Source organism: Ursus maritimus, unplaced genomic scaffold (genome assembly GCF_017311325.1).
Source record: "Ursus maritimus isolate PB19 unplaced genomic scaffold, ASM1731132v1 scaffold_33, whole genome shotgun sequence".
NCBI classification, from domain to species: Eukaryota; Metazoa; Chordata; class Mammalia; order Carnivora; family Ursidae; genus Ursus; species Ursus maritimus.
The window spans coordinates 14483541-14504454 of NW_024425897.1; the positions used below are offsets into that span (position 1 = coordinate 14483541).

Genomic DNA, 20914 nt, shown 5'->3' on the forward strand with positions numbered 1-20914 from the left:
CCCCGCCCGGGGGCGCCAGGCCCGGCCCCGGCGGGCTCCTGGCCTCGCCCTGCCGCGTGGGCCCGCGCTGTGACCCGGAAGCGCTCCGGAAGCGGTTCCGGAGTCAGCGCCGGCAGGATGGCGGCGGACACGCAGGTGAGGCGGGCGGCTGCGGGGCCAACGCGGCCAGCGACTGGGTGTGGACGGCGGCCGTCGAGCCAGACGGCTGTTGCCTCTGGCCTAGGGGTACTGGGGGGCAGTGGCTGCGGAGGGCGCGTCCCCGGGGCCGTGTCGGACCGGCCCCTCGCGGCTCCTGGTCCGGCCCGGCCCGCGCGGCGCAGACCTACCCCGGGCTGCAGGAGTCAGGGGCTCCGGCCTGGGCTTCGGCAGCTGGCGCCCGGCGGGGCCCTCCCTGACCCTGGAGTTGCAGAAGTTCATCTTTATGAGTCTCTGCTGCATTTTTCCGAGCCATCTGGCAGTGAACGCCTGCCAGCGCCGGATCCCCCTTAAACTTTACGTTCAGCAAACGTTTCTCGAGCACCTACTACGTGCAGGGACTTAGAGCACAGCCTTTGGATTTATACAGATCCGAGTTTGAGTCCCAGCTTGATTTCCGTGAGACGCTGGGCAAGTTACTTAGCTCCGCCAAGTCTCAGTCTTTACATCTGTAAAATGGGGCTAAAGTAGTACCTACGGTAGAGGCTTGTGAGGATTCACTGAGATAAAGTAGGGCATTTTATACGTTGGTGGTTGTTATTAGGGTCAGGGTTGGAAGTAAAAGAACTGTTACTGCTTTAGAAGAGCTTTATCATCCTTGAGTGTTGTCGCCTGTGAGTACCTCGTAGGTTGGGAAGGACTTGGGAAAAACTTTTTCCTCCACCTAAGCCTCATTTGTAGTTATGAGTTTTTTAGAGTGAAAAGACAGTAATATGGGAAAAAGAAACCCTTGTCTAAGGGACAGCTTGGCTTTCTTGGATCTCCCGGGAGAGGAGACTAATTGATTTTGATAAGGAGGCCCCCCCCGAGGCCAGAGTGAGCACTTAGGGAACATTTGGAAGTTGTGTATTGAGAATTTCCTGTGCAGGGCACTGTTTTTTTTGTTTCAAGTTGTGTTATATTGAATCCTGAAAAGAAAAGCGTGGTCTGTTGGGTATTTTGGAAGGGGTTAGGGGACACATACCGAATGTTTAACATTAATACTCAAGTGCAGAAACATCTCTCTCAAGCCATGTTGTTCAGTATGGTATCCACTAGCCATGTGGGTATTTAATGGCTAGTTAAGTTAGTTAAAAGTAAATGAAATGAAAAATTTAGTTCTTCAGTTGCACTAGCCATATTTCAGTGTGTGGATAGCCACATGTGGCTGCTGGCCACTGTACTGGACAGTGCAGAAAAACAATTTCTATCATCACAAGGTTGTTTTGGACAGTGCCACTCTAGAGAAACCTGTAAACTTTAAAGCTGGGTTTGCATCTGGTCACACCAACAAAAGACTTCTCTGAAAGATCTTGATGTGCATTTCTTCAGTTTTCTGACGGGATCTCAATTCATTTTCTGATTAATTAAGAGAAAGAAGAGCCTTGAACCTAAAGTGTTCTTTCAACTTTGTGAGAGAAACTATAGCCAAGAATTTAATATTATCCTGGAAAGACAGCTATGTGGGAATTCTAGGTAGAGAGTGGGTTGTATTCATGCATCTATTTTTGATGTCTCCTCAACCTCACTAAAACTAGTAAAAGGTTTTAAAAAAAGTAATCCCACAAGGATTGAGAGAATGGGGAGCAGACAGCAGTAAACTTTTGGGAACTAGAAAGTGATGAACGGCAAGGATTTAGCAGACCCAAGAAAAATGAATCCTAAGCCAACAGTTGGGAAAGCTGAGAAGCAAACTGATTCACGTGGCAGAATCTCTGACAGAAGGGAGCTGGGGGTATCAGCTAACCTCTGGAAATAAGGGTGAGTGGGAGGGGCTAAATTAGGATTGGTTGAAAGCCCTTTTCAGATGCAGTCAGATCCCGGCTGTCTTTCTTCACCTTGGCAAAAGCCTGGACTTTTTTCTCTGGAGAGTGTAAAACAGGATCACTGTGAGGACTGGTGTAGGAGGCCCAGTATCCAAGGAAATCATCTGCAGAGTAATTCAAGAAACTTGCCCTGAACTGGAGGGTGTGTTTCCAGGTCAAAAATGGTCAGCACAGTAGATGAAAATAGACTCACAACAAAGCACATTAGCATGAAATTTTTGAACCTTGGACACAAAGAGAAGGTCCTGGAAGTTTGCAGGGGGAAAAGTCAGGTCTCATACAAAGGATCAAAAATCAGAATGGCACTGGATTTTGTAACAACAGTGAAAGCTGGAGCTCAGTGAGAAATGTCTTGTAGTCTGAGGGAAAATGATTTCAACCTAGTATTCTGTATCTAAACAAACTTAAACTCAGGTGTGGAGCTACAACACTTTCAGATTTGCGAAGACTTACAGAATGGAGGATGTGCTCCATCTAAACACAAGAAAGTACCTTTTCAGGGTGATACACCGTGTCCCATCTATAGAGGATCACCTGCCAGATTGGGGCAGGTCATCAAGTTCTGGGAGAGACTTCTTCAGGAAGATGGAATTTGGTAGAATACCTGATCTGCCCAAATGTACTGAGATTTAGACAAGTGGCAAAAAGTTTGGGATCGAATTGCAAATTAGAACAGATAAAACAAGGCAAACTGAGGCAAGGTGGGAAAGGGCATTTATTCACTACAGGGTTAATAAAGCTGGGATAGTACACATAGGGTAGTAAATGGAGGTTGAGGGGCCCTGGGTGGCTCAGTCAGTTAACTGTCTGCCTTTGGCTCAGGTCATGATCCCAGGGTCCTGGAATTGAGTCCTGCATTGGGCTCCTTCCTCAACAGGGAGCCTGCATCTCCCTCAGCCTGCCTGCCTCTCTCTCTCTTTCTCTCTCTGACAAATAAATAAATAAAATCTTTAAATGGAAGTTGAACGGGGCTCCTGGGTGGCTCAGTTGGGCATCGAACTCTTGATTTTGGCTCCAGTCATGATCTTGGGGTCATGGGGTTGGGCCCCATACTCAGCTGGGGGCCTGCTTGAGATTCTCTCTCCCTCTTCTCCGTCTGCTCGCTCAGGTACATGTACACATGTGCGTGCGCTCTCTCTCTCTTGAAATAAGTAAACAAATAAATAAAATCTTAAAAAAATATTTGGAGGTTGAATGCCTACCATTTATATACAGTGTAAACACTGACTGCTGAGCCAGCCCATATTGTGAAACTAAGGAATTATGGTGGGGAAGAGGGGAGCGTATGAGGTGGGGTTGGAGAAAGAGAGCTACTATAAAAGGCAGTACAACTGAAAAATCAAGTAGTAGTGTCACAGACAAGTTATTTAGAGATTCTGGAGGTAACTCCCAAAATCATGAGCCAGAATTGGTGAAAGAGGGTGCCCGTGGGGAGTGAAGGCAAGAGACTGGTTTTTCTAGCAGGCTCTTCAGCTTTGACTTTTTTTTTTTTTTTTTGGAGGTATAGTTGACATGACATTGACTCTTTAATTATCTGCATATATGACTATAAAAACAAAAGACAATATTAAAGCAATCACTTATGTGGAAGACAGAGTTTTGGCATGAGTTTACTCATTGCCGGTAGAATTATATCAGGGATTTAAATATAAGAAAAACTTAGTATAATTTTGTTTCTCTATACACCTTTGAATCTTATTTTGCTACTAAGGCCTGTCTCTGAAATAGCCTTAGAAGAAAAAGATGAGAGCACCAGTATGTTAGTTACCTGGGTCTTATCATGGCCTCTTCTAGTGCTCATGTATCCATGACTTATCTGTTCTGTAGCTTGGAGAATATTGCTCAGGAGCAGATTCTCAGGAATCTTTGCAACCCCCCCCCCACCCCGCCCCCTGCAGGGGATGCAGCTGTGCTAACGTGGATGGTGGTCGAAAGCTAAGTGCTGGTTGGCAGTGGTTTATAGACCTATCGGTTTCAGGCTTAGTTTCAAAAATGCAGGTGCTATGGCTCTCAAGCCCAGTCTGTGCAATGGCTTCCCCTCTGGGAGTCTGCTCTTTCATCACGTGTAAAGTGGAGCTACTGATGCCTACCTCAAAGGCTTGTTGGTAGTACTAGCTGACCTTGTGCTGAGAGAAGAGTAAATGTTCTACGCAGGCTCTCTCCCTTAGCCTCTAACCATCCTACAAGGTAGGTGCTATTACCTGCATGGTATAGATGGGGAACTGATGGTCAAGGAGATGACATAATTTTTTAAAAAGATTTATTTATTTATTAGGGAGAGAGTGTGCAGGGGGGAGGGGCAGAGGGAGAGAGAATCTTAAGCAGACTCCCCACTGAGCATGGAGCCCAGTGTAGGGCTCAATCCCACAACCCTGAGATGATGACCTGAGCTGAAATCAGAGTTGGACGCTTAACCGACTGAGCCACCCAGGGCCTCCAAGGAGATGACATAATTTGACTGAGTTTCCACAGCTGGTAAGAAGCGGAGATGGGATTCAGTCTCTTTACTTTCCACCCTTTAGCCACTGTGCTTCTGCTCCGTGAATGCCCCGCCAGGATGCGGACATGGCCCAGGTGGGAGGCTGACGTGAGCTGAATAGAGGGAACACACTGGCATGTAGTGGGTCCTCACTAGATGTTATATAATTCTGAAAGGAGTTTTCCGTCCTGAGGTTTGGCCTTTTGCCTTGCCCCTTTTTGTCTAAACTTAAGTAAGGTATATTGACTAGTTGACCGGATTAAAGTAGTACATGTCACCAGGGCTGATTTTGCCCACCAGGAGACATTTCATAATGTCTGGAGACAGTTTGGATTGTCAACTGAGGCAGGAGGAGTGGAGTGTTGTTACTGGCATTTAGGGGGTAGAGGCCAGGAACGCCATTCAGAATCCTACAGCGTAAGATGGCCTCACAGCAAGAATTATCCAGCCCCAAATGTCCGCAGCGTGGAGGTCAAGAAACCTTGGGTCAGAGAGAACTACACTGAATTCTGCATCCCTGTCCCCAGAATGTGCGCACGCGCGTGCACACACACACATGCGCACACACACACACACACACACTCACTCATTGTTTTGTAGTTTGCTGAAATTTCTGCTGTGGGTTTGGTCTTTACAGGTTTCCGAGACACTAAAGCGTTTTGCGGGGAAGGTGACAACAGCCAGTGTGAAGGAACGGAGAGAAATCCTCAGTGAACTGGGGAAATGTGTTGCTGGAAAAGGTATTTATTTTCCATCCATGTGACTGAGAGACGATTCCGTTTCAGAGTAAATTGTGCTCTCTGTTTAGAACCATGGCTGCCTCTTCCCCTCGAAGCACCTTCTTGCCTTCCCTTGCCATCTTTGCTTGTTGTACTGTGCGTTGAAACCGTTGGGTTAGCAGAGAGTTGATCCATTTAGGTACCAGAGGTTTTTTACAGTTTTAACCATTTTGATTGGAAATATTTCTAAAATATACCAACAACCTTAAGTAATTTACTGGATGCAAAAACATTTTCTTTATGATTCGGGGCACCATTTTTCCCAGTCTGTTCCATGGAAGTCAGTGAGATGGTAACAGATGATTCCAAAGTCAGATAAGTTTGGGAGAGGTCACATTTTCTGTTTCCCTCTGGGAGATTCACAGCATATTCCCAGAAGGTGTTCTAACTTTATTAAGCTTTCTTTAGTTCTAATTTTCTAAAGTCCTAACTTTATTAAGCTTTAAATCCAGCGTTTTTCTTGAACCTCCTTTTTGCTGAAAACCTGTTCAGGCTCTGGGGAACACGTGTTGAGAAATACTGAGCACGTGTAGTTATCCTGATTCTGTACCGTAACTGAGGGCTATTCCTACAACCCATTGGGGTGTGTAAGACTAGTTTGCCTTCATATAACACTGTATGTTAACTATACTGGAACTAAAAAAAAAAAAGACTAGTTTGCGTTTTTTTTTTTTTTTTTTTTTTTTTAAGATTTTATTTGAGTGAGAGAGTGAGCACATGAGCAGGGGCAGAGGGAGAGGGAGAAGCAGACTCCCCTGCTGAGCAGGGAGCCCGACATGGGGCTCATCCCAGGACCCTGGGATCATGACCTTAGCTGAAGGCGGATGCTTAACCAATTGAGCCACCCTGACGTCCCTTGGACTAAGCTTTCATCCAATAAATCCTAATTAGCTTTTGAGTTACCTTTTGGTGTGTTTTTGCTGTATAGCATTGGTTCTCAAAGTGTGGTCCCTGGACCAGCAGCGTCAGCATCATGTCAGAACTTGTTTGAGATACAGATTCTCGGCTTCATCCCAGAAACTCAGATTTAGAAACCATGGGGACCGAGCCCAGCATCTGTGTTTCAGCAAGCCCTCTAGGCGACTCCTGCATTTGCTGAAGTCTGGTAGAGATCATGGCTGTGTGGAGTTGGGTCTCCCTTTCCCTAAGCTTTCACTTCTTGTTAGTAAAGCGCCTGCTTCACCCAAGTGCTCATTTGCTGCTTCTGATCCGCTGTCACCTGGTTACATACCCACGCCTTTTAAAGTTGCGTGTAAATTCAGTATATTCCTGTTTGTCAGCTTCTAAGAGATTCTCCTCTGCGTTAACACTTTAATGTAAGAGTTTTATGGCACCTTCAAACAGTCTCTCTGGTCACTTTTCATCACAGGGTTGTACTTAGAAAAGGCTGCCAGGTGACAGGGTACTAGCTGGACACAGCTTCCGAGCCATGGTGGTTGACCCTCCTGCTACATAACTGCTGAGTGCTACACTTCTCCCATTTTGTGGAGGAAGGCATTTGACATGTCTAAGTGAAGTTTATGAACTACTCAAGACCTTTTCAGAGTGATTTTACTCTTCGGCCACCCTGAAGTTCTGCCATTCAGGGTGAATAATATTTGTAAGATGTTTAGTCACCTTTGATGTGCAAGTTGGTGGTGGGAAGTTAACTACCCCACATGAAATCTTTAGTTCTGGGGGAGTCTGGGTGGCTCAGTCGGTTAAGCATCTACCTTCAGCTCCTGTCATGATCCCAGGGTCCTGGGATCGAGCCCCGCGTCAGGCTCCCTGCTCAGTGGGGAGTCTGCTTCTCCTTCTCCCTCTGTGCTTTCTCTCTCTCTCTCTCTCTCAAGTAAATAAATAAAATTAAAAACTTTAATTCTCGATTTTCTAATTTTCCGAGTCTAAGGAGGAGCCATTGAGTAGCAATAAATCATTCTGGCCTCTTCTTTTGTTAGGGTAGTAGATAACGAAGTGGGGGAAACAAAGGTGGGGGCAGGTATTTTCTGCCGGGCTGGAAGTCGAAGACTTCCTCACAGCTGTCTAGCCCTGGATACAGACAGGCAGCATGGGTCAGCCCATGAGGGCCCTGAGGTGCCTCTGATGCTCTCCTCAGTCCTGCCTCCATGTACTTGAACCCTGAAGCTCACCGATGGAGTGTTAACTGTGCCTGCTCTTTCCAGTCACCAGCCTGTAGCGTAGCAGTTGCTGATGAAGGGCTTGGTTTGATTCAGATAGGCTCTGTGTTCTAGCCATGGCCTTGCCACTTTCAGGCTGTGTGACCTGGTTCAGGTTTCTTAAGTCGTCTGAGCCTGTCTCCTTGCTTTGAGCGTGGAGATAGCAAGTGTCTCCCTCAGAGGGTTAGTGTGAGGAGTAAATGAGGACATGTATGGATGGTGCTTGACACTGTGCCTGCTTCCTTTGAGCACCCAGTGTGTGTCAGCTCTCAGCCACAACCTGTTTCTGGCCCCAGTCACTCTTTTCCTTGGTCACTGAAATAGCGCCAAGTCCAGGGGACCAATACACTGTTCAGGGCCCTGGGAGGGATGAGGTTCCTGCCCCTCCATTTGTCCCCATCATTGGGGTGCCTAAGGTGTGAAGCACTGTACAAGTCCTTGGCTCTCAGTGCCTCCCGTGGGAGTCTGCCCTGCACTGTGGTTTACATTCCCCCACTCACACCCTCTCCCTTTTTTCTGCATGCTTCATTCTGGCAGGCAGAACTGGCCGCAGGTTGGTTTTCCATTATTGACCCCTGTTTTTACAACCAGAGTTTCTCTTTCACGAGGCTGGCCTGCTCGGTTTCTTGGGCTTCCGTTTCTTCATCTTAAAGTGGCCTCAGTCACATACCCACCTTGCAGGGATTAAATGAGGAACCCTGTGTCAGTGCTTAGAGCAGGGCCTGGCACCTTGTGAGTGTTAAGTCCTCTTCTTCCTCCTCATGTGTCCTGTTGGGCATTATAAATTCTCCCGCTGCACTTGTGCTCCTGTGGTTAACACCACTCAGTGTGTACATCTCTCTCCTTTTTCCATAGCCTACGATTCTGTTAGACCAAGTTTATGTGTCCTTAGAACCTTTGGAAGCCACTCCAGTTAGAGGTGCTCTGCCCTTCTCTGATCCCTCAGAGTACATTAATTCTGTCCTATTTCATTTATTTATTTATTTATTTATTTATTTATTTATTTATTTTTAAGGCTGTTATTTATTTGTCAGTGAGAGAGAGCACAAGCAGTGGGAGCAGCAGGCAGAGGGAGAAGCAAGGCTCCCTGCTGAGCAAGGAGCTCGACACGGGACCCGGGGATCATGATCTGAGCCGAAGGCAGCCGCTTAACCGACTGAGCCACCCAGACATCCCAATTTTGTCCTATTTTTAAAAACCATTTATTAGAAGAAACGTAAAGAGTTCATGTACCATAAGCAAACAGCCCACTGACTCTTCACAAGCCAGACACACCTGTGTAACCAGCACCCAGGTCTAAGCAGCAGAATAATCCCAGTGCCCAGAGGCGCCCCTTGCCAGCATGTTAGATTTTGAGGCCATCGCATCACCTTAGTTTTGCTCATTTAACACATGTCCACCTGAGAGCCTTTCTGTACCAGCTGTTTTCCTGGGGTCCGATTTTCCTGTGGATTTTTCTTCCAGGGAATTCCATCTCTAACCTACAGGAAGTGTCCAATGGGTAGAGATCATGCCTGGCAGAATGCCTGGCTCATGAAGTAGTTTTTATTGACTAATCTCTGTGATCTTTGGTTTCAGATCTGCCAGAGGGAGCAGTGAAAGGGCTCTGCAAATTATTCTGCTTGACTCTGCACCGGTACAGGTGAGCCCCAGCTGAAGGCCCTGTGCCTACAGCCCTTTGCACAGAGAGGTGGTACAGGAGAGCGGTTAGAGCCACGGCTTTGGAGCCATGTCACATCCTAGCTGTTGGATCCTGGCCAAGTTATTTAACCTCCCTGTGCCTCTGTTTTCCCTATCTGCAGAATGGGGATGGTGCTATTATCTACCTCATAGGTGTTGGTTAGTAAGTGTAGAGCTCCTGGAACAGTGCATGCCCATGTCATGAGTCTGTACGCTGTCAACAGTCATGCATGTGAAAGCACTTGGCCTAGTTTGGGGCCCATAGTAAGTGTTCCGTAAATGTCGGTGTTGCCCTCACAGCCTTGATGGCTCATTTGCCCTTATTAGCTGCTTCTAGGGCTCCAGAAGGAGGTAGATTTCTCTAGTTATTTCCTAATCCCATAATCTGAGATCCATTGGGATCCAGTACAATCCAGTTTTCCAGAGAAAGACAAGTGCTTGGCCTAAGCTGCCTTGGCCCTACCCCCAGTGATCACCTCTCCACTTCATTCCTCCTCGTAGAGATGCAGCCTCCCGCAGGGCCCTGCAGGCAGCCATCCAGCAGTTGGCTGAGGCCCAGCCAGAAGCCACTGCTAGGAACCTTCTGCACTCTCTGCAGTCTTCAGGCATTGGCTCCAAAGCTGGTGTCCCCAGGTAAGAGAACCGTATGGCCTGCTGGGGCTTGGTGGAGTTCTGTTCGGGAGAAGCTGCTGCAGTTGAGCTGTGCTGAGCAGGTGTGAGCATGTCTCTCTTTCCTCTCTGAAACTCTGAGTGGCGCCAACATTCTGCCTGCTGCAGTGGAGGAAGGTGCCAGGATGTCCGGCTCAGTGGACATACCACTTTCCTGAGGAACAGGGTTGGGAAACCAGTGGAAGCGAGGCCATGTTGAGGGGAAACCAAATGGCCGCCGGACACTGAATAGGGGAAACCATCTTTTTGCTTCTATAGTTGTGAGTGCTAAGAGGTGGGAATTTGGCTGACAAGGCCTACATTCCTTGTCCTGAGTGGTTACAGATGATTTATGAGGAACAAGTTTCAAGTTCTGCCCAGTTGTAGGTCAAGGGCGGGTCCTACATAGCAGGCGGGGCCTTGCACTGAGCATTTACCCTCAAGATGGAGGCTGCAGCTCTGCACTTATCCTTTTCCTCCCCTCCCCTCTGCAGTAAGAGTAGCGGCTCTGCTGCCTTGCTGGCCCTGTCCTGGACCTGCTTACTGGTGCGCATTGTCTTTCCCTCGAGAGCCAAGCGGCAAGGAGACATCTGGAACAAACTGGTAGGTTCCCTGGGTCTTTGGCGTGCTGATGGTCAGCTCTCTGCACAGAGTTGGGACATGTTTAAGCACCTTCTCTGGCCAAGTGCTCTTCTTGGTGCTGGGTGACCGAGCGTTTTGATTGTCCCAAGGTGTGTGACTTTGGTGGATGGGCATGGGTGGAACCTAATAACATCCATCTGTTTATCACATACGTTTGAGCTTCTCTGTCAGGCATGGTGCTAGGCTCTGGGAGTCACTGGTGAGCAAGAGAAAGGCAGTTCCTGCCTTCATGGCATATGTGGAAGACTTGGCAGGCCAGAGCGGGGAAGACAGCAAGAGAGCAAGTAAATCAGAAAATGCAGTACTGTAAATCGTTTTGTTTTTTTCCGGCTAATCATTCCTTTCCCTATGTTTGGATTTCAGTGTTGAACTGGCTAATGAAACGGAATTCTTGCCATGTGTGTGTGTTTTTTTTTTTTTAAGATTTTCTTTTTTATTTATTTGACAGAGAGAGAGGCAGCGAGAGAGGGAACACAAGCACGGGGAGTGGGAGAGGAAGAAGCAGGCTTCCCACTGAGCAGGGAGCCCGATGCAGGGCTCAATCCCAGAATGCTGGGATCGTGACCTGAGCCGAAGGCAGACGCTTAACGACTGAGCCACCCAGGCATCCCTCTTGCCATGTGTTTAAACCTTTATTTCTCTCCTCCAGTTCTGTACCTGCTTCTTCCATATTCCCTGCCTTGCCTTGCAACATTCTGCTAACCAGAGATAGCCCAATAGGCCAGATTGGGAGGTTCTTTTGAATATCTAGATATGCGTAGTGGAGGGCAAGAGGAATGATCTTATGGTTCATTGAAAAGGAGCCTGAGATATGGCTCTGATTCTCGGCCATGATATTTGGCCGTGTACGTAACTTCTGAGCCTGTTGCCCGTTTCTACGAAATAGGAAAAAGTGCCACCTACCCAATCCACCTCCACAAGTTGTTGTGAAGAGGGGCTCAAGACGAGGTGTGAGAGGGCTATGGAAAATCCAGAAGGCTGTGCAGCTAAATGAGGAGTGGCACTAGAAAACTAGCTCCTCTCCCGAAGCAGCCCGCTAGTAAGATACAGTGATGGCCCTGTCCCTGGGAGCTTCCCCAGCACGCTGCTGGGGATGACCATGGTGTGGCCATGGGTGATTAACTGAAGGATGAGGACACTGAAACCGGGTAGGTCATGGATAGCAGAATTGGGCCCCCTTCACAGTGTGGGTTTCATGCTACCAAGGCCTCTTATAATAAGATACTTCATCATGGGTCCCTCATTGGCTTATCTCCAGTGATCTCGTATAGCCATTATCCCAGGTAAGTAAGTATGCTTGCGGGTCAGGGAGTAGCAGGGGTCATCCCTGGAATGTTGTGTTTATAGGACAGAACACATCAGGAGCGTGAGACCATGTTTGTTTCTCCTGTGTCTTGAGTCTGGGTTTTTCCTTTACTTGTTGCCAATGTCGACCGTACACGTGGGTCAGAATGTATTCTGTCGCTCAGTTTTCTGTTGAGGGCCTGTACGTGCTGGGCACTGTTCTAGGAGCTGGGGCAAAAGCTGGGAATAAGAAAAAGGACCTTGCCCTCTTGGAGCTTACACCTCTTTTTTAAGAGTTTTTTAAGAGATTTATTTATTTAAAAAAATTTATTTATTTATTTGAGAGAGTTGCACACGCGTGCACGTGCAGAGGGGCAGAGGGGCCGGGGCGGGGGGAGGACAAGTAGATTCTGCGCTGAGTGTGGAGCCCAATGTGGAGCTTGATCTCAAGACCCGGAGATCACGACCTGAGGTGAAACCAAGAGTCAGGTGCTTAACCCACTGAGCCACCCAGGCCCCTCCGGAGCTTACACTCCTGTGGTGAAGGTAGACGCCACACACGTCCGCTAGTAAGTGGGAAGATGAAGGTCACACGGCAGAAAGGCAGGTAGGAGGATGGAGAGAGTGCGGTACAGGGTGACTGTGCGAGGAGGCCTCAGAGGAGGCATCGTTTGAGCAGAGACCTGAAGGATATGAAAGAACAAACTGTGCCCAGATCAAGGGTTAGAACATTCTAGGAAGAGGGAACAGCAATATAGTTCTGAAAGTGGTTTCAACAAGCATAGAAAGCTATAACCAGTTTCCCTCCTTAGCCGTCTAGGTTCCTCTGTTACTAATTCTTTATGCGCGTAAATATATCTTCTGTATATACGACGGAATAGCGTTTTTTATATAAACACTAGTGTACCGAAAATACTTTTTATCTTTCACCTTTTTTTTTTTTTTTAAATGAAGGTTTATTTATTTTAGACATAGCGTGAGCAGAGGGAGGGGCAGAGGGGACGGGAGAGGGACAAGCAGACTTCGCATTAAGTACGGAGCCTGATGCGGGGCTCAGTCTCCACCCTGAGATCATGACCTGAGCTGCAGTCAAGAGTTGGCCGCTTAACCGACTGAGCCACCCAGGTGCCCCCCACCTTGTTTTCTTTAACCACATGTAGAATTTGTTCCAGATTAGTGCATAAAGAGTTTTTCATTCTTGATGATGGTTTACTAATCCTAGTGGGTATCCCACAGTATATATAACTAGTCCCCTGTTGATGGCCATTTATGTTGTTTATAATCTTTTACTGTAAAAAAAAAAAATGCTGCAGTGGATAACTGTGTTCATCTGTCATTTTGTACACTTGCGAACGGAGCCCAGCAGACTTCTTAAGCATCCCCTTTTTCTCAGGGTGGCCATTCACACTGCTCCCCAGTGACTGTGGGTGTTTGTGGCATATAAAGTCTCAGATTTCTCAGTTGAGCACCTATGATGTGTTTCACTCCGGGTTGGACAGGGAGCTCCACGCAGGTCAGGCTCATCTGATTGGTCTTCGCTTCCATGACTAAAGTGCCTAGTGTAGTGCCTGTCATTTAGTCAGTATTCAGCAGGTATTTGTGGAATTAATGAGGGAAAAGTCAAGGCAGGTATGAAACGGGATGCTTATCCTTTTCCTGCATGGCTCTCACCTCCCTGAAATTGTATATTCGCCTGTATGTTTATTTTGTAGTATCTTTTTCTCCCTCTGAACTATAAAGTGCATGAAAGCAGGGCCCACGTCTGTCTCCTTCTCCATGTGTTTTCACTGTCTGACTCATAGGTGCTCAGCGTACATTTATTAATGAAGTGCTTGAGTGAACAGATGTATTTCTGGGACAGGGCCAAGTGTCGGGGGTGGAGGGAAGAGGATCTGGCTGGGGTTGCGTGGGCCTGATGAAGGTCTTGGGTGGGCTGTGAGGGCCACCGCAGCTCCGCTCACATTTCACGTCCTGGCAGGTGGAGGTGCAGTGCCTGCTCCTGTTGGAGGTGCTGGGTGGCTCCCACAGGCACGCCGTGGATGGAGCCGTGAAGAAGCTCAGCAAGCTGTGGAAAGAGGTGACGGGGCGGGGGTGGGTGGTGGGCATCGTTGCTTTTGTGCTACCCCCACTGCCACGTGACGTACCTGCCTCATGCTTTCCTCTTCAGAACCCCGGGCTGGTGGAACAGTACTTGTCAGCCGTTCTCAGCCTAGAACCCAACCAGAACTATGCGGGCATGCTGGGGCTGCTGGTGCAATTCTGCACGAGCCACAAGGAGATGGACGTGGTCAACCGGCACAAGGCAGGTGGACTCGCTGGAGGCGAGGACGGGGAGCTTGTTTTTCTGGGGGGGCCCCAGCTTCTGGCCTCATCTGAAGCTTGTTGGTGTTCTCATATGGGAGCCTGGCCTTGCTCCATGATAGGTGAAGTTTGAGGGGCTGGAAAGTTCTCCCTCCAGCTCTGGCTTAGGGAGAATCCTGGCAATTATTGGGGTGATAATTTGCCTGTTTATGCAGTGATTTATTCTCCCCCAACTGAACAGCTGCCGTGTGCCAAGCACTATGCCAGCTGTTCGGGTTGCAGCAGTGAGCCAGGGAGCTGTGATCCCTGCCCTTGGGGAACTGAGTCTGAGGAGTCTGCCATCAGACAGAGAGTCATCTAATTATATCTGTGATAAGAGCTACAAAGGAAAAGGGCAGGAAGCGGTGATACTCTGGAGTAGGGATCCTGGCAGAGGCCATGGGTCAGTGAGCACAGCTGTAATGAAGGAACTTAAAAGGTGAATAGGTATTAGCAAGGTCAGGGGGTGAGGAGGGGTATTTTGGGCAGAGAAAGCAGCCCACGAGAAGCCAGGCAGGGGAGACGAGTGGGGCTGGAGAGGTGTGAGAGGCAGCGCAGGCTAGCAGGCAGCCTGGGAGCCAGGCCAAGGACTTTGGACTGAATCCCAGCAGCTCTGGATAGCTGTGGAAGGTTTTAAAATGATGAGTGTCGTGATCATTGGGCCCTCCGTGTGTGACACTGAAATTTGGGCTCTGATTTGTATTTTATTTGTTTGTTTATGTATGTATGTATATATATATATATATATATATTTTTTTTTTTTTTTAAAGATTTTATTTATTTATTCGACAGAGATAGAGACAGCCAGCGAGAGAGGGAACATAAGCAGGGAGAGTGGGAGAGGAAGAAGCAGGCTCATAGTGGAAGAGCCCGATGTGGGGCTCGATCCCACAACGCCGGGATCACGCCCTGAGCCGAAGGCAGACGCTTAACCGTTGTGCCACCCAGGCGCCCCTATGTATATATTTTATTTTTTACTGATTTGTAATTTTTAGAGGCACTCCCACCAAAGGGATCTTTTAGGTCCGCGATGAGATACTCAGAATGTTGTCCTAAACCCTCTTTGTATTCTCTAGAGTGCCCTGCTGGATTTTTATATGAAGAACGTCCTGATGAGCAAAGTAAAGCCTCAGAAGTACCTGTTGGTGAGTGAGTGCCCCTTAGCTGGGCAAGCTAAATCCAACTGAAATCCTGATTCAGAGCTGTCCTTTCTTCTTCGTCTGTTCGCACGAGGTCTGGGTGCCTGACGCCCTCTCCTTTCTCTTTGTAGGATAACTGTGCCCCTCTGCTCCGATACATGTCCCACTCGGAATTTAAGGATCTGATACTGCCCACCATACAGAAGTCCTTACTTAGGAGTCCGGAGAATGTTATTGAAAGTAGGTCACTGCCTGACAGGATGGTGGGAGGGAGGTGGGTTGCCTGGTGAGCTGCATCTCCGATACTTGGCAGCAGAAGCAGTGGGGGTGGAGTGAAGTGTGTATTCCCTGTTCACCTCATTGGGACCTTGGGAGAGAGATCACGGACCCTTTTGAGAATATGTTGGAAGTTATGGGTTCCTTAAAAGGATGCACAAAAGTATATCTGCTTTAGAATACTGCAAACAATTTTAGAGATCCAAGAACCTTCTAGAAACCATTCAGGTTAAGAACCTCTGTTCTAGACAGTTTGAACTTGGTGTGGGGTGGCACTTGAAACTGTAGGGACAAATGTAACTACTCACGTGACCATACGAAGATGAAAAGTGGTCAGGGTTCTGTGTGGCTGGACAGCAGGCCTGACAGCATTGGCTGGGGAGTAGAGCAGAAATGGACATTTATACCTGAGACAGACATGCTGCGTACTTTCTGTCCCCCTTAGCTATCTCCAGTTTGCTGGCATCGGTGACTCTCGATCTCAGCCAGTATGCCCTGGACATCGTGAAAGGACTGGCTAGTGAGTATCATGACCCCTCTCCGGCCCCTAGAATGGCACCTTGGATTTTGGTTGTATTTTTCCAATTATTTTAGGAAAAAGAGCAGGGGAAAGCTCAGTTTAGAAAGAAGCTACACTTGCATAGTTTCTTGAGATACTTTCTAAGGAGAACACCTAGCTGGGTTGGGAGAGTTGGGAACGTGGAAAAGACAGAGCTGAAAGCCCGGATGCTCAGCTCTCGGCGGCTTCTGAGCTGCGGCTGTCTGTGTCCAGGTCAGTTGAAGTCCAACAGTCCCCGCCTGATGGATGAAGCTGTGCTGGCGCTGCGGAACCTGGCCCGCCAGTGCAGCGACTCTTCAGCGACGGAAGCCGTGACCAGGCACCTGTTTGCGATCCTTGGCGGTGAGCAAGCCTTCCTGGCTGGGGGCATGGCTGAGGAGTGGGTGCCAGGACCTGCCTGGGACTCGGGGCTACAAGTCTCCTTGTGTCAAGGCCGCGTGGCCAGGAGAACGCTCGTAGTAGAATGTGAACGTGTGAAGTGAACAGAAGCACACACCAGGCTGTGTAGACGGGGTGATCTCAGTTGTTTTTTATTTAAGTGTAGACATTATTGTACGCATAGAGGGAAAAGCTAGAGGGAAACACATCAAAATGTTCATAACGTCTTTGGGTAGTGGGCATGTGGGTAATTTTTAAATGCTTTTCTTTATATTTTTTGTTTCTCAAGTTTTCTGTGAGAACATACTACTGTTCTAGTGAGAAGAAAGATCTAGTGAATGTTATTTTAAAGGCCGCTTCATGATACAAAGGCTGCTTCTGGAACCAGAACCTGTATCTTGGTGTCACACACATGACCACGTTAATCACTCCCTTGCGAAATGTGGCAGATGGGAATTTTGCCTCTTTGCTGTCTCTCTTCTCAGGCTCAGAGGGAAAACTGACTATCGTAGCCCAGAAGATCAGCGTCCTCTCAGGTACAGAATCTCTCCTGGGGTAGTGGTAAGTGGAGTAGTAGATGAGGTGTAACGTAACTGGTGGGTAAGGCAGGTCCTTCATTGATCTTGACCCCTCTGACAATCCTGGACATCCCAGCTTGGCTCCCAGGACGCTGCTGCCTGCCTGTGTGGCAGGTGGGACTTGTTTGAGTCTAGGGGGAGGCCTGGCTCCTGTAAAAGGCAGGATCATCTGAAGAGGGGATTGAGGGAAGGGCAGTGATGGCCAGAGGAGAGGCATGGCTGCTAGGGAAGTGGGCAGCGGCAAGAAGAATCTCGTGTTTGTGGTTTCGTGCTGAGCAGGAAATCCCCTGCCTTCCAGGGATCGGGAGTGTCAGTCATCACGTGGTGTCTGGGCCGTCTAGTCAAGTCCTGAATGGGACCGTGGCTGAGCTGTTCATCCCGTTCCTCCAGCAAGAAGGTAACTGGGCAGCATGGGGAGGATGCAGTCTGGACATGCTCTGACTCTGGTTTTTACCTTCAGAGCTGCATGAACCCCTTCTCAAGCAGACCTCCCCTGAAGCACTACTGCTTCCTCTCCCTTGTACTCCTGCTTGCCTTGGGGCGCTGCTGCAAGCAACTGGGCGTGGGCCTAAGATGTGAACTGACCGGACTTCTGCTTCTTGCCCTAGTTCACGAAGGCACCTTGGTGCACGCGGTCTCTGTCCTGGCACTCTGGTGTAACCGGTTCACCACGGAAGTGCCCAAGAAGCTCACCGAGTGGTTCAAGAAAGCCTTCAGCCTGAAGACCTCCACCTCTGCAGTGAGGCATGCCTATCTGCAGTGTATGTTGGCCTGCTTCCGAGGTGAGATGCCTCCCCTGCATGGGCGACCGAGTCTTCCGGGCATCCTCACCGTCCCGAGCTTTCCCTTGCAGTCTAGCTTACTTGGCATCACTTCTTTTTGAGCCTCTGGAAGCATCGGGCTTAGTCATCCACAGAGCCTAGAATCGGTGTCCAGTCTTCACAACAGACTGGCTCCTCCCCTTTATCAGACCTTCAAGTTACAAAGCTTTATTCAGAGAGGGCCTGGGACTACAACCTGTCACCGTATTATCTGAAGTCATGGGGAAGTGATTGTGAGAGGTCTGATTCAAAAAGTCCAGCTTCATAGAAACTTTATGTTCTATTTAACTAAAAACCAACCACTGCCCTTTCTGCGGTGCTGACAAACCTGTCACTTGAGCAGTGGGCATCCACCTCTTTCCTAAGCAAAGCTAGAAGAAACCTACCAATCTGCGTAGGAACTTGATCTCCAAGGTAAAAATCTTCACCTCTGAGATAGGGTTGTACTTCTTTTTTAAAAAGTTTATACTTCTGATGAACTGTGTTTAGAGAAACAGCTAGCAGATTCCAGAGCTGCTGATTCCACAGAAGGGCGTCCCTTCTCTGTAGTGCCCGTACTCCGCTGTCAGTTCGCAGTTCTGCTGCATTGATCAATCTTGATTTTAGATTGAGTGCTAGATAGCAGAGATTTGATCTAAACTAGTCTCTTCAGCTTGAGCTGTTTCTACATGATGCTCTTATTATTTTGGGTTTTTTTTTTGTGTGTGTGTGTGTTTTTTAAGATTTTATTTATTAATTTGACAGAGAGAGACAGCCAGCGAGAGAGGGAACACAAGCAGGGGGAGTGGGAGAGGAAGAAGCAGCCTCCTAGCGGAGGAGCCTGATGTGGGGCTCGATCCCAGAACGCTGGGATCACGCCCTGAGCCGAAGGCAAACGCTTAACGACTGTGCCACCCAGGCGCCCCAATGCTTTTAAAATAAACATAAAATATAAAATAAGCCTTTAAACATTTTTTGGATTCAAATCCATGACGTCTTCCAAATGAAATATGTTTAGTAGTTAAGAAAACACTGCTTTAGCTATAGTTTTAACAGATTTCCACTTAAAAAATTTTTTTTAATTAAGTGGGTTTCGTTTATAGGTTAGCATATCGGTTCTGGTTCTGGAATTTGGGTTGGGAGCTTGACTGGTATTGGGGAAGAGCCCCAAAAAGAAATTGGTAGGTTTGCAGTGGCCCTGGCCCTCCCTGAACCAGCTATGTGGCCTTGGGCGTCTTACTTAACCTTTCTTGGTCTGTTTCCTTACGGATCACATGAACAGCTGGACTGTTGGATTTGTAAGGATCCTTCTAGCTGTCACATTATGGTTGTAGAGTTTGGTTCTAGTTCCCCTACTTTGCAGCATTTGACAAGGTAACTGTAGTGTTTTAGTCAGCCAGTTCGGACCTGAGTAGATAATGCCTTTCTTGAGTCATCTTGTCACCCTTGACAGAGTGTTTTGCAAGGTGCTGGTCCTCTCTCCACAGGTGATACACTATTACAGGCCCTGGACTTGCTGCCTTTGCTCATTCAGACGGTGGAGAAGGCAGCCTCCCAAAGCACTCAGGTTCCCACAGTCACCGAAGGGGTTGCTGCAGCCTTGCTGCTCTCGAAGCTTTCTGTGGCTGACTCGCAGGCTGGTAAGGGTCTAGACTTGTTCCCCACAGTAGTAGATGAGGCCTCATTCAGAGTTCCCAGGAGAAGTATCGTGATGTTGAGGATTTCACAGGATCAGCTTGGTCACTACCACACTGGGTCAGCCACAGGGCCCCTTGTCATCTGTAGGGATGAGCCTCAGGGTCACACTGGCAGATGGGAATACAGCCAGGGGACTCTGTCACTGTCTTCCTTTGACCTGTTGTTCTAGTGCTCTGGGACGGGGGTTTGTATATAATTCCCAGACTGACTGGATTTAGTATAGTGGGGCATTTTTTTAACTGGTTGTACATTTCCAGAGTGTAACTTGAAAAGCTTCCCCTTAGCCAGTCTTCTAGCCATTAAGTTCCCTTCCCTGGACAGTATTACCTCTTCCTGTCCAGAAATAGTCAATATGTAATCGGCCCATCACACCAGGTAGCATACTGTGTAAATAGCATACTACTTACTGAATACACCTTGGAAAAGATTCCAGATTGGGACAACCAAAAGAGCTTTCTCTTTATTTTTGTGGCTACCTGGTATTCCATGCTTGCTTTAGTCCCACTCTGCCTGCAGATGGACGTGAACTTATTTCTGCGGTTGGAAATGTAGTTCAGCTCTTCTCATATATCATTGGGTGCCTTGGCAGGGAGGCAGACATGAACATGAGCGCGCTTCCACACGTTTTCAGCTTCTTTACTGTAGTGGGAGTGAGGAGAGGCAAAAATACGTCCAAAGTTGAAGACAAAATGTGGCATTAGGACAGTTTTGAAGGAGGTGTTAGTTTAGGTGTTGGCTTTCAGGAAAGGCTTCATGAAGGAGGGAGCATTTGGACTAGGGCCCTGAAGGCTAGGAAGGGTTTCTCCGGCTGGAAGGGAACAGCCCAGTGTGCGTTCAGACCAGCCTCAGTCAGGGAAGGCACCATGTGTGAATGGCACCTGGAGTAGGTGGGAGTTCCAGGTGGGAAGTGCTTGCCTGCGCTCCTGTAGGCAGCAGAGAACCACTGAACGGTTCATACAGACAGTGATACCAGAAGGACTGATTAGTTCTCAGAACAGGGAGGGAGAGACAGTCTAGGAGTGACCCAGCCATGCTGGGGGAGCCCTGCTGCCTGCTGCAGAAGAGGGGCTGTCAGTGCAGCCAGTCCCAGCAGCTCCAGGCGGAGGGGACCAGCTGTGGCGGACGGAGTGAGCTATGTCGGGGAGTGACCTTTTGTTTCTTGCAGAGGCCAAACTGAGTGGTTTCTGGCAGCTGATTGTAGATGAGAAGAAGCAGATTTTCACTTCTGAGAAATTCCTGCTCATGGCTTCAGAGGATGGTGAGTTACGTAGCTGAACTTACTTGAACTTGAGGTTGGGCCTGAGTCTCTCTGGTGAGTCTTCAGAGAAGACCCTTCCCTGACTGCCTGTTGTCTGGACCAGTCAGCTCAGCAAAAACCTGGATCAGAGTGCTGGGGTCAGCAGCTGTGCCGTTGGCTGCTTGCGAATGAATGCACCCCCATGGGGCATGGAAGCCTGGGGAATGGGGGAGTGGGTAGA

At 48.4% G+C, this 20914-nt stretch overlaps 1 protein-coding gene across 3 annotated transcripts in view; it reads left to right on the top strand.

Annotated features, from left to right (window-relative positions):
• The first annotated feature begins 99 nt into the window (after positions 1 to 99).
• The window catches only part of GCN1 (GCN1 activator of EIF2AK4), a 56896-nt gene continuing 36081 nt past the window's right edge, over positions 100 to 20914 (top strand). Inside the window, exons 1-16 of one of the 3 annotated variants that reach the window (XM_040619854.1) lie at positions 100 to 135; positions 5117 to 5219; positions 8993 to 9056; positions 9596 to 9727; positions 10237 to 10345; positions 13647 to 13745; positions 13836 to 13970; positions 15085 to 15153; positions 15279 to 15387; positions 15869 to 15943; positions 16196 to 16324; positions 16846 to 16896; positions 17237 to 17335; positions 17547 to 17720; positions 19226 to 19378; positions 20602 to 20694. In XM_040619854.1, the coding sequence (XP_040475788.1) occupies positions 118 to 135; positions 5117 to 5219; positions 8993 to 9056; positions 9596 to 9727; positions 10237 to 10345; positions 13647 to 13745; positions 13836 to 13970; positions 15085 to 15153; positions 15279 to 15387; positions 15869 to 15943; positions 16196 to 16324; positions 16846 to 16896; positions 17237 to 17335; positions 17547 to 17720; positions 19226 to 19378; positions 20602 to 20694 (1612 nt within the window). In that variant the 5' untranslated portion in view covers positions 100 to 117. Of the gene's footprint in view, positions 136 to 4349; positions 5220 to 8992; positions 9057 to 9595; positions 9728 to 10236; positions 10346 to 13646; positions 13746 to 13835; positions 13971 to 15084; positions 15154 to 15278; positions 15388 to 15868; positions 15944 to 16195; positions 16325 to 16845; positions 16897 to 17236; positions 17336 to 17546; positions 17721 to 19225; positions 19379 to 20601; positions 20695 to 20914 lie in introns of those variants that run through there. The other 2 variants (XM_040619855.1, XM_040619853.1) reach the window with 2 other exon arrangements.